This window comes from Pocillopora verrucosa, chromosome 9 (genome assembly GCF_036669915.1).
Source record: "Pocillopora verrucosa isolate sample1 chromosome 9, ASM3666991v2, whole genome shotgun sequence".
NCBI classification, from domain to species: Eukaryota; Metazoa; Cnidaria; class Anthozoa; order Scleractinia; family Pocilloporidae; genus Pocillopora; species Pocillopora verrucosa.
Genome location: NC_089320.1, coordinates 11,468,818 through 11,485,705, shown reverse-complemented (window position 1 = coordinate 11,485,705; position 16,888 = coordinate 11,468,818). Strand labels below are relative to the sequence as shown.

Sequence of the window (16,888 nt, the reverse complement as noted above, 5' to 3'; positions counted from 1 at the left end):
ATTTTTCCTGATATTTGATGTCAAACATTACCAGAATTGAACTTCTTACCTTGTCAATCAATAAATTTGCTTCGCTTTGCTCGCTTAAAAAAATGTCGTCTTTGATGATGTTTTGTCTGTGTGAATTGATCTCCAGGAAGACGTGAGGGAATATATATCGCACAATCTCAGCTGACTGAAAATCTCCCTCAGAGGATGAAATTGTTAGTCATAATGAAAAGCAACGAGGTCAATAGCTTACTTAAGCTTTTAAACAACGAATAAGGCTACATCCCTCTAAAAAAATCTCATTTTCGGAGTAGAGCGATTTATTCAGGTTTTCGATTGGGTTATACTAATTTAGGACTGGGGCTCAAAAGAAATAAGTATGTTCCAAAACAATTACACGTGAATAGCGTAAAACGCGCGCGCTGATTGGCTACTCAAACTCCGAATATCGTTTGTTAGTATATGCCACTCAGGTTGTTATTCATCTCTACTTAATAATTGCTAATAAGGAAATTTTCAACTACAAATAGTGCATTTCTAGTGTTCTTATTGGTTTATCGACTCATATCCTGAATCACCTTATAGAAATACATTGCACCAACTGTTGCGGAGCTGAAAAAAGGCTCCGCTAAATATCCAAACTTTTCGCACTCGTCACATACAAGACTGGTTACCGCCAAATCAGCGCTACGCGTCATTTTGGTTATTTACCATCTCATTTTCAACGCGCGCTCATGGAGTAATCAGTTAACTATTCACTTCCGAGTAACACACGTGGGATTTGCACCCAAAAATGTTATAATCGTTGCAGGAATGAATGAGTCCAAATCATCTTTTTGTGCTATATTATCTTACTGCTTTAATGTAACAAAAATAACTATTCACCTTAGTATCGGTGGTTAGCAGTGGATATCTGCTTCGTTGCTCGGTTAATATCCACCTGCAGCCACCTCCACTTCAAAAATAGGTAAATAGTTGAAAACATAATTATGAACTCGCGGGAACAGTAAGAAAACCAACAAGCTTTTTGGTTCTAAACTTCTTTTGTCTGGTGAACATTCCTGGGGTAGTTTGTTCCTGCTAGGGACTCCGATGTTTCCAGAGAATTAAAAGATTTGTTTTCGCGTTTGGCATACCAAGGTTAGCCGTCTTCAAGATTGTGATTCGACCAGTACGTCAAACTCAAAACGATCTTAATTATCTCAGCAACCCCTTTTTAAAGACTTATCTCTGACATGAGAGTTGACCCAGGTTTTTTCCTCCCGCTTCACATGAAAAGACAGGAATTTCTCTGAGGTTTTGGTATCAATGGTCTGCAATACGCCAACCTCATCGACTATGCGACCTTTCGAAAGTCGTCTTAAACAGACCTTGAATTACTCTTGTCCTGGATTTTTTATATCTCAATGCGATTATTCAAGATGTAAGAGAAATATCACATTCAGAGCAATTTAAAGGTCTTCGGAACTTGATAGCTTTGCAATGTTTGTGTTTGAGTCAACTGAGTAGATGTGCACCCAGTTCAAAGGAAGTAAGTACGCTAGCGCTTTAAGTTTTAAAAATCTCAAAAATATCTTCTCAACTTCAATCTCCTCAGAACAGTTAACTTGGATGCAGTTTTCCTCCCTCACGTCGAGTCATATCTTACCTGAGTCATTGAGACGTACATCATCAGGAAACTACTAAACGACTCAAGTAACCAGTTTCTTTCATCGCGCTTCACTTAAATGCTGACATAGACCTCTGGAAATTGACTGACCGACTGACCTTCCCTCTAGAATTCTATCTTTGTCAAAACAGATTCTTTCTTTGGTGATGATCACAATTATCTGTGTCAAAGCTGCAAATTGTAAGTTTTCTTGACTTCTTTTTGAAATACCTTTTCTTTGGAAGTGCTTTGAGTATTTTGAGAGTTTTTTTTAATTCCTCACTAGTTCTGAGCATCGTTGTTGAGCAATGTTATGTTAGAAGTCGGGGGCTCGGAAAACGACGCTTTTCAGCTTGCATGATGATCCAAGAAAGTTTGAAAAAATTATATTTTTAATTCCTTACACTGATATCTACCCTTTTCAAACAATTTTTTCGCATTAAAATAACTTTTCATCTGAACTTCATCAATTTACTTTTTCACTAGTTGTTTCATCGAGTTTGTTTCGTGATTCTTCAAAGATTGGCCTGCCTTAAACTTGTCACTCAGTTCAACTTATCCTTACAAAGTACATATCCCAAACGGGTGATTAACATGCAATAGAGATATTTCGCTGAGCCAAGTTATGTTCTTTAGATAGTATAGTTATAATCAAAATAACTACTTCTATGGTATGGTACATTGCTCACCTACAATAACTGCTGCATCTGTCATGTCTAACCTACTAACTAAATGAACAAGAGCAATAGGTCTAACAAACACCAGGTCTATCCTCAAAAATGTGTCCAGAATAAGGAAAGTATCAAGGCAGGTTTGTAAATCACCATCCACAGCCACTGTGTATTCTGGCAGGCCTAAAGCAATAAACAACCAGCAGCCTTCCATCCGCTTCACCATGGAGACAGAGAGAGACAACAAACTCGCCTTCCTAGACACCGCAGTTTTAAGAGAACCTGATGGTCGCCTCACCACCAGCGTATACAGGAAGCCCACGCACACCGATCAATACTTAGCGTATGATTCACATCACCCTCAATCAGTAAAACGGGGTATTGTTAAGTGCCTTTACGAGCGCGCCAAACGTCTCGTAACAAAACCTTCCGTCATTACCGAGGAAAAAAAACATCTGTCATCCGTTCTGGTTTCTAATGGTTATCCTTTTTCTTTCTTGCAGAAACTTACCAAGACCGGAAAACCAAACAACAGTGCCGAACTCGCCAACGAGTTCAAAGCTACTGCGGTTTTACCTTATGTCAAAGGTCTGTCCGAACAGCGTTGCCGCTGCCTACAACAACAAGGCGTACGCGCTGTTTTCAAGTCGGAGACTACGCTAAGATCTCAGTTAGTACGACCACAAGACGCTGTCGCCCCGGCTAAACAAGATGGTGTAGTTTACAGGATTCCCTGTGAATGCGGCAAGGTGTACATCGGCAAGACTGGAAGACCTATGCAAGACAGAATTAAGGAGCACGATCGAGACATTCGACACGCCCGTACCGAGACCTCCACCGTTTCAGAGCATGCCCACAACACCGAACACAAGCCACCCTAAAACGAAGTAAAGTTTATTGATCGTGACCCTTATTACTACACGCGCAAGGTCAAAGAAGCAATTCATATAAGACTTCACCCTAACAACATCAACAGGGATAGTGGAATAGAAATTCCAGAAGCGTGGATGCCCACGATCAAAAAGCACAACAACAGGAGAGCCGTGTTACAGCGGACCGCCGAGGGAGCACATCACTGAGTGAACAGAAAGGATCGAAATGCACCAATCAGAGCTGTTGAAAAAACAACTAATCACAGCAGGGCATCATGCTTTAAAAGATCACACATGACCAGTCGACCTCATCGCCTGAAGAAGACTAGCAGTATGCAGTCGAAACGTCGCGATCTACATTACACGTGACTACATCGTGAGACAAACGAAAAACTTAGCTTTTATTTTTACTTTAAGGTGGTTTAATTTTAAAGAAAAGAAAATCAATTGTTTCTAACTTTGTTCTCAGAGAAAAAAATTAAATTACATAAATAACGAGATATGTAAAGCTCTCCGCTTTTGGCCAATAGAAGAGGTATATTGAGCACTACAACACTAAACGTCACTTGATACCCTGTCTCACCGAACCCCAGTCACTTACATAACATAAGAGGCAAATCACCATGGATGTTTATTGTACATACCATTAGAATCATCATATACATAAGCTTCACAAAGTCTCAAATTATTGGTTTCCCAGAGTCTAATGTAGAGATATCTAGCAGTGATAGTTCTACCGTAGTGTACATGCCAGCCTTTGTGATCAGAAATATTTGCCTCTGTGAAATTTCTACAAAGGTAATTAAGGAAATCCTGACCACACACATTAAAGTTATCTTCCAGGTAAGGACCCTGAATAAAATTTAAAAAGTTCTTCTGTAGGATAATAGAAAGAACAAAGTGAAAGTGTAAACAAACAATTGATCCAACAAAACTCACCAGCATAGATAAGAAAATGATTAGCCTGTGAATCACAGCAACGACTCCTAAGCTGAATGAAGACATGAGCAACATAAACTACCTCCTCTAAGTCTAGTCGCCACCAAGCATTAGCTTGGCTGGTGGTAGAACTACAGCTTTAGCCACTCGAAAACAGTGGGTTAGGGTTACCATCCACTGCTCTTGACAAACTGCATCACCTAACGTGCTAAACTGAGTAGTTAGTTAACCCTCAGATAATTTGATGCCACCCGCAGCAAATTTTCACAATCATGGTATCAGAACAAATTACATAACAACTGCCTCATTAAACTGCCTCAATAACACTGCAGAAAGACAAAGGTTATCACTATGCAAATTTAAAGAGCTGGCTAACCCTTGCAAACATCTAAAATGTCATCATTTAAGACTGCCATGAAAGTCCCTCTAGAAGATAAAAAGCCTTTTCTGCATTTGCAAATATAGTAAAATGTAGGAAACTTGTCATTCATATATTCTCTTGTGCATTCTGAATTTGGAGGACAGACAGTCTGCAGTTTGCATGCATCTGAAAAACATAAAAGAAATCAAAACAGAAAATTGGAAAGATAAAATAGCAAAAATAATTAAACAAATAATAGACCACTCAACATTTAGGTGTTACAACCTGTATCAATGGTTTGACTGGCAAACAGACAAATGATTGAGGAAAACAAACCAATCTACTAAATTAAGACTTCACATTGTGCAAAATGTTTTAGATGGGAAGTCTTAATTTAATGTAAGTCTATCTGAATTATCATATCAAAACTTTAAAATCTGTTCCTATCATGCTCTTCACATATAAAGGATATTGAACCCTCTATATGGGGTGAGAGTAGAGCATACAGGTATATTGGGGATGAGGGGGCAAATGTCAGAGCTTAAAAAAAGTAAGATAATTGGAGAAATTGTGAGTTTTGTGTGGGTTTATATGCAGAAAACTGAGTTCCACTATTGGTAGGAATATCGTGACAAGAAAACAGCGGTGTTAGATGTCAAAGGGATCTTCATGAACATGTAGATTCTAAAATTGTCTACAGCTACCCACTCAGAACTTGATGTCTGGTCATAAAATAACAGGCCTTCATTCCCAAAGCTGCATGGAAGTTTTTTTCAGATCGGCAGTCAAATTGTATAAGATTAAAGTCATTGATGAAAACAGAATTGTATGGGGTTGCTCAGGTGATAAAATTAATTTGTGCACTGTAATTGGTTGAGAATTTAATGTTACAGCTCCTTAAATTACACAGCAAAAGGTGATAATGATAATTAAACATTAATTTTCAAAACGTGTGTTGCACGAGTTCTTGGTGTAGAAACTCACATAAGAATAAAAATTCTTCATCAATGATAGAACACTACACAAGTAAGGGAGGAATGGAATATTTTACAAAAGAAAACTGGATACATGCTATTGCATTTACTTGGATAAACTTCAACTTCACAGAAAGACATTTCGCACTGAGTCTTGGGAATGGATCGAAACAAAGAGATTTCTACCAAAGGGCTGTTGGTTACAGCGGATTGTTACTCGTCCCCTAGACAGATAGGTTTAATTTTACATACATACTTTATTAGTATTCCCCAGGGGGGCTTTCAATACCAAACAGCAAAGAACATTATAATAAAAAATGAATAAAATTATAAAAAGCGGTCAATTAAACTAATTCTCTAGCACGTGCGTTTTCAACTTTATTTTGAATGATGCTAAAGATAACTGTTTAATGTCTTTGTCTAAATTGTTCCAAATGTTGACTGCTCTATGGAGGAAACGTCACTGGCCTGACTTTGTCTTGAAGGAATATCAAGGGGTTCTCTGTTTCTTGTGTTATGATAGTGAATAGACTTGCGTCTTCGGAGAGACTCACACAAGTATGTGGGGGCTAGGCCCTTCATGCACCTATACAGTGTCTCTGTAGTGGAGATGCTCATTTACCGGTAGCCATTTGATCTTGCGTAACGCAGGTCCTATGCGCTCAGATTTCTTGGTTTTTGTGATGATTCTGCACGCGAAATTCTGAACAACTTGAAGCTTCTTGATGTTTGTGCATGGCAGTTGTGTTTGACCAAACTGTAGAGCAATGGAACAATTTGCTTAGGACTAAAGTGGAGATAATCGTGCGTAGAGTGTCCCTATCAAAACTGTTCTTTACCCTGTTTATTTGACAAAGTTTGGTCATGCACGATGAGATAAGTTGATGGATGTGTTGATCATAGATTTAGTTGTTATCTAGAATTATTTCGAGATCCTTGGCACTGGAGACAGGTGTGATCTCTTTCCCCAGGAAAGAGATCGCGATTTCGTTAGGAAGCCTACGCTGTAGTTGTTGTGTCCCGACCATAAAGAACTTTGTCTTTTCAGGGTTGATTAATAGTAGATTTTTACAGCACCAGGCAGCCACTCGTCTTAAATCTTCTTTAAGAACACGTTTTGCAGATTCGGCATCTTTGACTGGAAAGGATAAGAAGATCTTAGAGTCGTCTACGTACGACTCGAGATTGCATACTTGTGGAGTGAGAGGAAGATCACTGATATAAATACAAACGAAAGTGGTGACAGTATGGCGCCCTGTGGTACGCCATGGGTGATAGGGGGAAGGGTTTAAATGTAGATGTGCCAATACGGACCACCTGTGTTCTGTTGGTCAGGTAACTCTCAAACCATTTCACGGTTTTGTCTCAGCTTCTGTAATAATATAAAATGGCTAATACTGTCAAAAGCTTTTGATAGATTTAATAGCATCCGGGCTGACAGTCCCTTATTGTCCATAGCATCAAATAAGAAGTCGCTGATCGTAATACTAAGAGTCTCTGTAGAATGGTGTTTACGATTTTCTTTGAAGCAACGGTAAGCATCGAAAGGGGGCGATAATTTGATGGCTCCTCGTGATCACCGTCTTTCAGTAGTGGTATGACCTCAGACGCTCTCCAGGAGTTTGGAAATGTAGAAGTTGCGAAAGAACAGTTGATGATGTCTGTCAACGGGCCAAGAATAACGGGAAGGCAGTCTTTGATGATGCGCATGCTGACTTTGTCGGGGCCTGGAGACTTATTAGAAGGCATAGATGATACAATACGTTCGACCTGCGTACAGGTAACAAAGGTGAAATTAAATAGTTCCTTGAATGAATTTCTGGTCGTTGGTGGTGAAATTAGGCATGTATCTGAAATATTGATGTTGTTGTCTATGGCCAACTGTGCCGCAGATTGAGCAGTGTTTCTCCCACCAGAGGAGAAAATTGGTTGAAGTCGTTAGCAACTAGCTTAGTGTCTCCTATAGACCGGAGTTTCTTTTTCTTTGGATGGAATACAACTATTGATTATTTTCCACAGAGGTTATCTTTGTGTGATTGGACCTCTGTGCGGATGTGGTCACACTCGGCATTCTTAAGAACTTGTTTTACAGATCTCCGGGCTTCCTTGTACGCCTTCCAGGCGTCTACATTTCGGCTTTGTCGGTAACGATGAAAAAGCTGATCTCTAAAGGTCATCTGATCCTCAATTTCAGTTGTTACGTAAGGGCAGGGACGAATGCGAATTCTGATCGACTTAATTGGTGCATGAGCGTCCAGTGTGGAAAGAAAAGTGTCATTAAACGTTGCGAGTTTATAATTTATATCTTCCTCTGAAAAAATTGAAAGAAATTTGTCACACTTGGTTGCTAGGTCTGCAGTAAACAGATCGGGGTTATAATGCTTGTAACTCCTTGTTGAGAGATAACATGGTGGAGGTTTAGGGAGTTTCAGCTGTAACTCCATATATACAGGTAAGTGATCACTAATAGGAGTGTTTAAAACGCCACGCGCGTGGACGAGGTCAGGAGATGAGACTAAAGTGACATCAATCAGAGATTCGCCGGTGTCTGTTATCCTTGTTGATGTTGTAATTATCTGCTTCAGGTTAGTCTCACACAAAAAGTTAGACAAAGCTCTGCTCTCTAGGCTCTTCTTTAAGACGTTACAGTTAAGGTCTCCTAAGACTGCAATGGGCTTGTTCATGGTAAGTGCTAGAATGTGACTCGGTTTCAGCAACTCTTCAAAACAGGACAGCGAACAATCAGGCGGTCTGTAGGATATGCAAATCACGACTGATCACAATTTCCTGTATTGCAGTTTTAGCTAAAACTGATGGAAATAATTATCAGATAAATGGGAAACTATGATTTCCTTCAGTATAGTGACTGTAATGTCTTCGCGAATATAAGCACAGACTCCCCCGCCGCGTTTACGTAACCGATCGTCAAACAAAAAGATTCCAGCTATATCTCAGGCATCTGCAGTTTAGTAACTTTTACAGTCAAAGACTACAGAAGACTGTATTTTCAAGCTGGGTTGAAAACTGTCTACCTCAGCTATCGGAGCTATTATGCCTCAGAGACATACAAATTTTATTGAGATTCTCTCTTACTCGTTGTCGCTAACTTGTTACTTTGCAGAACACGTGTAGATTTTCCTCTAGTACAAAAATCACTGAGACACGAAGTGGACCTCAATTTTAGAATTGCATTCCCTTTATCTTTCTCTGGCTCACCCAACCATAGCCTTATTTGTTGTCAATGCTCCTCTCAAACTGCTCTTGTCAAAACTGGCCAAAAATCACCTAGAAGCAAAGAAGGAATTGTAATTGGGGTGAAGCTTGTACAGAGTAAATGTTTCTTAATTCAATCCAGGTAGGAATGTTAAACATTGCCACACCTTAGAGTGTCATTTTGTTATATTTCATATTGACTGAGTATGCACTAAATCTTAGGATGTTGTGGAAGCTATCATAGTGAGTTGGTGTGGTTACAGTAAATTTGTGAGACTATTCCAACAAAATTAAGATAAGATGCAAATGTTTGTGCCTTAAACTTTCGTAAACAACTCTCTATAACTGTGAGCTAAGTGAGCTAAATCCACCAATCACAAATTTGATTACATTAACAGCATAGCAACAACCATTTCATTAACCTTCAAAACTTTGGAACTTCAAAAGCCAATTTAAAACTTTGCGTTTTGCTTAAATTGTCAAAGATTGTGATGGTTATATTTTGGATGTTTTAGATGGAAAGCCCCTAATTATTTGTTTTGTTTTGTATTTTTGGAAATTTTCAAGGTACACGTAACCATTATAATCAATTGGTGACAGGTCCAATTGGGTCTGTAATCATACTTATGATTAACAAATCCAACTCCTGCTTCGGGTTGTCCAATTTTGTAGTCACTCACATGATTAAAAATGAAACTGAACTGACCACTTGGACTTTAATTACCATTTCTTGTAATTCAAGGCTAATACTACTTCTGCTGACTCTACCAAACATGACGTAAGAGAGATATAAATGTAATTCAACAAACTCTAACAAAATTATTCTGTTCTTCATACAGGTGCAAATCAACCTAGCCATATAAAAACCTACTCATCCAGGTCTTCAAGCACCACTGGCGGCATGATCCTTTTCATACTAGCCCTCCTGGGTAACTGTGCCTTTGATCAATGCAAAAATGGCACCACATCTCCTGTTCTCAAAATCTACCCTGCTCTTCTCTTTTTTTTAACAAGTAAGAAAATAATATATATTTGGACTGTCTTCATTTCATCAACAGTAATGGAATATGTGTTGTGCAATACTTCTTTAATCCTGTGTTTCACCCTTCTCTTACAGCAGTAAATAGTGACATTCATATACATGGCTGTTAAATTCAAAATCAGTTTGTAAACAGTGAATAAACCTGAAAAAGCACATGATTCTCTTAGCAATAGACTTAGTCAATACTTGGATTCTCTTGCAAATGTAGAGGAGTTCATTAACTGTAATAATAAATGGTAATTGAGCCATGGAGGTGTAATTTGATCTGAAAACAAACAAAGCGCAAACCAGCGAAAAAAAAACCAAAACAGTGTATATCGAGTAAAACTAAGTCCACATGCCAAAATTCAACTACTTCTGAACACTTTCAAAAATGGCCGAAAAATCAAGGGGTCGTTCTTGCTCTGAGCCTTTCAATTTTCCTTCTTCAAAACCAAAAAAAGCTACGAGACTTCTCTGATGTTAAGCAAACATCTACATAGGTATTAAAGAATGGCAGATCAGTTTATTTTTAGTTGACAGTGGTCTTCTTTCTTGACTTTGCCTCCAGACAAGTTATTTTATTTCTGAGTGCAATCTTTAGAACAATATCAGAAGGCAGGTCTGGAAACTTCTTTGCACTCTCTAACTGGTTATCTTGTGAAAAGAGTGCTCAGTTTGGTGTGACTGCAAGTTCATTAAAAGGCTGCAGTAACACCAAAACCCTTTTAATGACTTTTGTTTTTCTTGGTAATACAAAGTGAATAGATGGTGTTCAATGGGGTGTGTATAAATAATTGAAATAAATGCTAGTCTGTCAGAATCTCTACTGTAAGGACCCTAAATTTCACTCAATCTGTGATGATATATAGTTTTGTTGTTGTAATAATTAGAAAAGCATATTACTCTTACATGATGTCTTTCAGCAAAAACCCTTGACACTTTTCCTGGTCTGAGGGCATCACTCTTCTAAAGTCTTCCGCTTCTTCTTGTACCACATGTTCTTTCCTTTGGACTTCCTTTTCTAAAGTCTAAGATCTGAAAGACAAAGAAAGGATCATATAAAGGCTTATTTGTATAGAGTTACTGTCACAAACTAAAGGACTCAAAATACAAACCAAATTTATTTCAAAACCTATGCAGACATTCATTTTTCTGCTTGATGCAAAAACAGTACTGCAGATCAGTCTGGTTGATTGACCTTTGTGTCTCAAGTAACATATTAAAAAATATACAGATATTTTTACAAGGATGCTGGTTTCATTTGGCAGTTTTGGAATTATTGACCTCCCTTCAACTAACAACAATTTGCTAAGGTGTAGAAAGCAAACAATTTTCTTTACCAAAATTTTCCTCATCATACTCCTTGTCATCTTTATCCTCCTCCTCCTCCCCCCCCCTGGAGGGCCCTTGCACCATGCGACGCATTTCTTGAAATACTTCCTCTTGTTCTCTCCTTTCTTGTAAGTTTGGTTCTTGTACCACACGTTCTTTCCTTTGTATATTCCTTCTCCCTTCTCTCAAGTTCACCCCTCTTTCTCTCAAGTTCCTTCTCTTTTCCTTCAGTATCTCTCCTGAGCTTGTCAACAATGACTATGGACCTATTCAACTGTGACATCTGCCCAAGGACGTTCAAATCTCTTTCATCTAGTGCCTTTTTCTTTGGATTTTTTTCCATTTTTTCCTCTTCTTTCTCCTTTACAGTTTTCAACTTGTCTTCCTGGGTTTGATCGTTGGAAACAGAAGGGCCTTTCCTCTTATTTTTCTCCCCTGCTTGTTTGTCTTTCTTCTCCTTTCCGGCTGATCCTGATGATCCACCTTGTTTCTTGGCTGTTGAATGTATGACATTTTTTGTCTTTATCAGCTGGTCTTTATCTTCTGTTAGGAGAGAAGAAACACCCAGCTAAATAACCAAGCCCTTGGTTCTACTTAATAACAGTCTTTTAAAAGGTACAATACAAGTTATTACATTTTAATAACAAGTCTTGATTCAATTATCTACTCAGTAACATTCAAAACAGGACCCCCTTTTCAATCCAACACCTTAGTATCTAATTGTGGATTATAGAGACCCTGACAAACCCTTCACCCAGGAAAAAACAATGCAATGTTTAAGGTCTTGGAGCATATATCTAGCCTGAAATTAGGGCACATTTTAGCAACAACCATAAATTCTTCCTTGCGTGCATGGTCACATGCAAAGTCCTATGTCTTATGCTAGTAGTCTTAAGTCTATGCTTACCTTTGCACCTATTTAAAGGTGGCAGGATTAGCTTTCACTAATTGTCTTTACCCCTGATATTTCACTTACCCTTATAGAAAGTGTGTGTGAAGTTCCCTAGAAAACGCTTGTATGGTTTCTTATTACCTTAACCAAAGTAAAAGCTGTGCAAACTTACCACTTTCACTGAGCACCACACAGGGGTAATATCTCTTGTCCACATACATAGCTTTGGTCGTACCATCATCTTCCCTTTAAATTTTGCTATCAGTCACAATGGACTCTACACTATCCTCAATAAACTGAACCAGGAAATACTCTGAAAATGGAGAACAATGTTACAGTTAACTCAGCCATTAGGTCAAAAGGGAAATTATCTTATAATTCGATTCCTTCAAGGGGAATTCTCCTTGTGGACCATTCATTACCCAATGACCACAAGGAGGTGTTGATGTTAACAATTATTTTCAGTGAGATTAAAACGTTTTAACGCAAATAGATCAACTTAACTTCCTTCAGCTGGCAGTTCGGGTTTTTTTTTCTCTTCATACGTTGTAGCTGAAAGTACTAAAACATGGAACGACCTAAACCACCTAAAACCACCTACAACCACCTACAACCACCTCAAAAATTTCAACAACGACCTACAACCACCTCAAAAACATCTACAGCCACTCGCAAACTAACTAAAACCATCTAAGACAAGGCATAAATTTCATAAATAAGACGAAACGACAACATGTCACATACATGAAATACAAGAATCGAACAAAACCTCCACCATCCCCCAAAATCTTACTCTCCCTGGCCCCATGTATAATCAACTATCTCACGAAATGAAATGCGAGAAGAGTATGTCAATTTTATTTTTTATTACCTCAATAGTAAAAGACCTCTCGCATTTCATTTCGTGAGATGGTTGATTATAGATGGGACCAGGAGGTGGAGGTTTCATTCGATTCTCGTATTTCATGTATGTGACATGTTGTTTCGCCTTATTTAATACATTTATGCTTTGTTTTAGATGGGTTTAGACAGTTTGCGAGTGGCTGTAGATGATTTGAGGTGGTTGTAGATGGTTGTAGGTGGTTGTAGGTGGCTGTAGGTGGTTGTTAAGATTGTTGTAGGTGGTTGTAAGTGGTTGTAGGTGGTTGTAGATAGTTGAAGATGGTTGAAGATGGTTGTAGGTGGTTGTAGGTGGTTGTAGATAGTTGTAGGTGGTTGTAGATGGTTGTAGGTAGGTTGTAGGTGGTTTTAGATGGTTGTAGGTGGTTGTAGATGGTTGTGGATTGTTGTAGGTGGTTGTAGATGGTTGTAGGTGGTTTTAGGTCGTTCCATGTTTTAGTACTTACCACTGATACTCTGATCAAGATGAATTGCAACTGTAAGAAGGTCGTGCTCAGAAGAGATGTACTGTCATAATTGAGAAGAATGTTCAATAAACAAGGGGAAAAACGACGACGATTTCCAAATTATCCTTTACAAAATTATGAAGAAAAACGAGTAGTGCTGAAATCTAGGAGCACGGAACGAAATGGCAGCGACACAAATCAAAGAAAAATAAATATTTAGTGGGCTTCAAACTTTCATAGATGAATCAGCAGACTCAAGACTAAACTGGAATGGAATAATTTCAAAGTTTGATAGCCCATGCGGATTTATATTAACCACTTACTTGCCGTATCTATAATTATCCTCTATTTTCGCTTGTAACATAACTCTCCTAGAAGATAATTTCGTTGTCCTTAGAGTGGTCTTTAAAACCACTGGATAACTGTTCCCGCGTGGCTCGGACAAAATGAGCAGATAATGTCCATTATACAGTAAATGGTTTGAACCCGGGGGTAACATGTAATAGTGTAGTTTGAGCGTCCGGATGAGTGTAGTCCTGAGAAGGACTGTTGTCGGTAGTGGTGACTGACGTTTCGACAACCTGAGCGGAAGTCATCATCGGAGTCAACTTCCGCTCAGGTTGTCGAAACGTCAGTCACGACTACCGACAACATTCCTTCTCAGGACTATACTCATCCGGACGCTCAAACTACACTATTAAATGTCCACTATGTTTAAAAATTCTGCTATGTCTCGTACCAATCTTCTGCGCTTGCGCTCTTTAGTGCAGGTTTTCCGTTTTTTAGGGTGGCCTGCGTGGCAACCACAATTTCCGTAAATCACCTCACTGCTTGAATTTATACTCCCATATCAAACTTATCTCCCACCAACGTGAACATTTGCTTAAATTTGTGTCCAGTCTGGCGCGGCCAAAATTTTTCCGTATTGCGCAAGCGCAAGAGGTTAGATGGCGGCGATGGCGGCAGTGAGAGTTTAGAGGGAGATCATAGCACCAGAACGATACCCGGAAGAAGTCTTTTCATCGAAGCTTTGCCGAAAAAAGACAAGAGTAAAAACAACCGACCGTAAACTATATCCTGTGGTTGTAACAGACGTGGACAAGGTCGGAAAGCGAGTTAAGATCCATTATGTTGGCTACAGTGAACGCTACGACGATTGGCGGGCATGTGAATCTGAAGACAACAATCTTTTCCAGCGGATGGAACTTCTTTCCAGTCCGTCTTCTTCTTCGCTTGACGATCGCATGGAATTGATTCACGGGGAGCTATATCGTGAAATAAAAAGGAAGCTATATTCTGGCAGGAAGGATGATCCGTCCACTCGTGTTGAAGTTCGAATTGATCAAGATGTATTTAATGGAGGACTGGCATTGGCGGGAAAAGCAAAGACAGAGCGTGGCAAGGTCGTGCACAGTATTGATTCTAATCAGACATTAAACCATTTGCTTGGACTCAAATGGGATGAACGTATTTTTAACGAAAATGGTGACTTTGCATTTGTTATTGAAGGAACTGTGCGTTTCTGGTTGGCTAGAAGGAATCCCAAGACTACGCCTGTATCTGGTGCAAATGCCCTCGCAACCAGAGACATGACATCCAAAGGGTATGGTCACTTTCTAACAGTGCTCAGGGTGCCAGATCACTGGAGGAAATTTCAAGCTTTGCCAAATCAAAAAAGTTTAATTGCAAAGCAACTTCATTATTTAATTTCATACCATTTGATCATGTCATTATTGATACCTTACATTTATTTCTCCGCATATCAGATAATTTAACAGAACTTTTAATCAGGGAATTAAGGAGTGTTAGTTTGTGCCAGCGTTTAAGGTGGCTCTATACAGTATTTTACAAGGCTTTAAATATTACATATGCATAAATAATTTCTCCCTAGGCAAATGTTTATCACATAGCACTCGGTAGAAGGTCAGAAATAAAACCTACAGCCTTAGACTATGTAAGGAAGACTCTTCCACTTTTTTCCCCACTACGGCAAAAGTATACCTAAGTGTTGTAATACTTATGGAAATGCGTTTTAAATTGTTGTTTCTCCCGCTGCTTTGAAGTCTTCAACGATCTTGGCTAAAATACGGGTTGCTTTTGTCACTATATACAGCACAAACACTAATTGACCTGATAATTGTTAGCCATCTAGAGAAAATCACTTTGGCTGGTGTGTCCCACTAGGGAATATCTGATCACAGTTTTGTGTATGCAAATTTTCGAATGAGAAAGGAAATGAGCCCCCTGAGGATTAAGACCACAAATAATTACAGAACCTTCAACCAGCGGAAATTTAGAAACGACATCGAAAGCGCTCCTTGGAGTGTATGCGAGATTTTCGACGATATTGATGATCATGTCTGGGCATGGCAACACCTCTATCAGAGAATAGTATCTGACCATATCTCAACCAGACAAGTGAGAAAGAGGAAAAACCAACTTCCATGGATAACCAACAAAATAAAGAAAGAACAAAACAAACGTTATCGTCTTCTGAAACTCTACAAGGTCAACAATGATGCGCATACTTGAACCCTGTATAAAGCTGTTCGAAATCGTGTCAAAAGGCTGATACGTGATGCAGAAATCTCTTATTGGAGAGGGCAATTCACAGAATCTAAGAACAGTAAAAATTTCTGGCGAATTGTAAGGAAAACTCAGGGAAAAAACCCGAGAAAGCCAATATCTCCAGTACAAGATAGCGATGGGAAAATTTTGATGAATGACTACGACAAAGCTGAGGAAATGAATAATTACTTTGTAAACATTGGAACAGAGCTTGCTAAAAAGTTTCACCACGATTCCGGTGCATCACTTAACCAGCCATAAGCATCTGTTAACCCTGGAACTGCTGTGCTCGACCAGGTAGCCTTTTCTGAAGCACAAATTAAGCTGAAATTAACTCATATCAAACAGAAAACAGGTGGTCCTGATAAAATAACGTCGCGCGATATGGCCGTGGCTTCTGTGGCTTTGAAGGTCTCTTTAGCATCTTTAAAAATAGTGTTCAATGTGGCATTTTCCCCAATATCTGGAAGACTGGAGAGGTTGTCCCGGAACACAAGAAAGGGATTAGATCAGACTGTGCAAACTACCGATCGTTGACAATGCTTAATCTGAACAGCAAAATTCTGGAGGACATTGTCTGCGATTCCTTAGACTCTCACCTTGGAGCTAATGATCTATTTCACCCAAATCCACTTGCTTATGGGTTGAAATCGACTATAAACTGAACTGGAAACCCCACGTAAAAGCACTGCACACTAAGTTTGGAGGAAAGCTAAAATTCTTGAAAAATTTTAAAGCCCTTCCCTCAAGTGTTTAGAGGAAATATATTTTAAAGGGATTGTCCCGAGCATCACTTACTGCATCGCTATTTGGGGATCCTGCTCACCATCTACATTCTATATTTTAGAACATCTGCACCTGAAAGCAGCCAAACTAGTTCACAAACTGACCCTACCGAAACTCCTGACACTGACGTTCTCGACCTTGTAAAATGGAAACCTCTAGTCTATATTTACAAGCGTAGGGTCGCTTCTATAATGTACCAGATCTATTATAATAGCTTACCTGATCAACTCACAGCCCTCTTCGAAACTTGCAACACTAATACTAATTATAAGTT

At 39.0% G+C, this 16,888-nt stretch overlaps 1 protein-coding gene across 1 annotated transcript; it reads right to left on the bottom strand.

The window, feature by feature from the left end:
- Nucleotides 1-11,062: 11,062 nt before the first annotated feature.
- On the bottom strand, nt 11,063-12,135 carry LOC136283487 (uncharacterized). The gene is made up of 2 exons (XM_066172441.1): nt 12,087-12,135; nt 11,063-11,565 (listed from the first exon to the last, which is right to left on the bottom strand). Exons 1-2 carry the CDS (start codon nt 12,133-12,135, stop codon nt 11,063-11,065), a joined length of 552 nt encoding a protein of 183 aa, XP_066028538.1.
- Nucleotides 12,136-16,888: the final 4,753 nt, after the last annotated feature.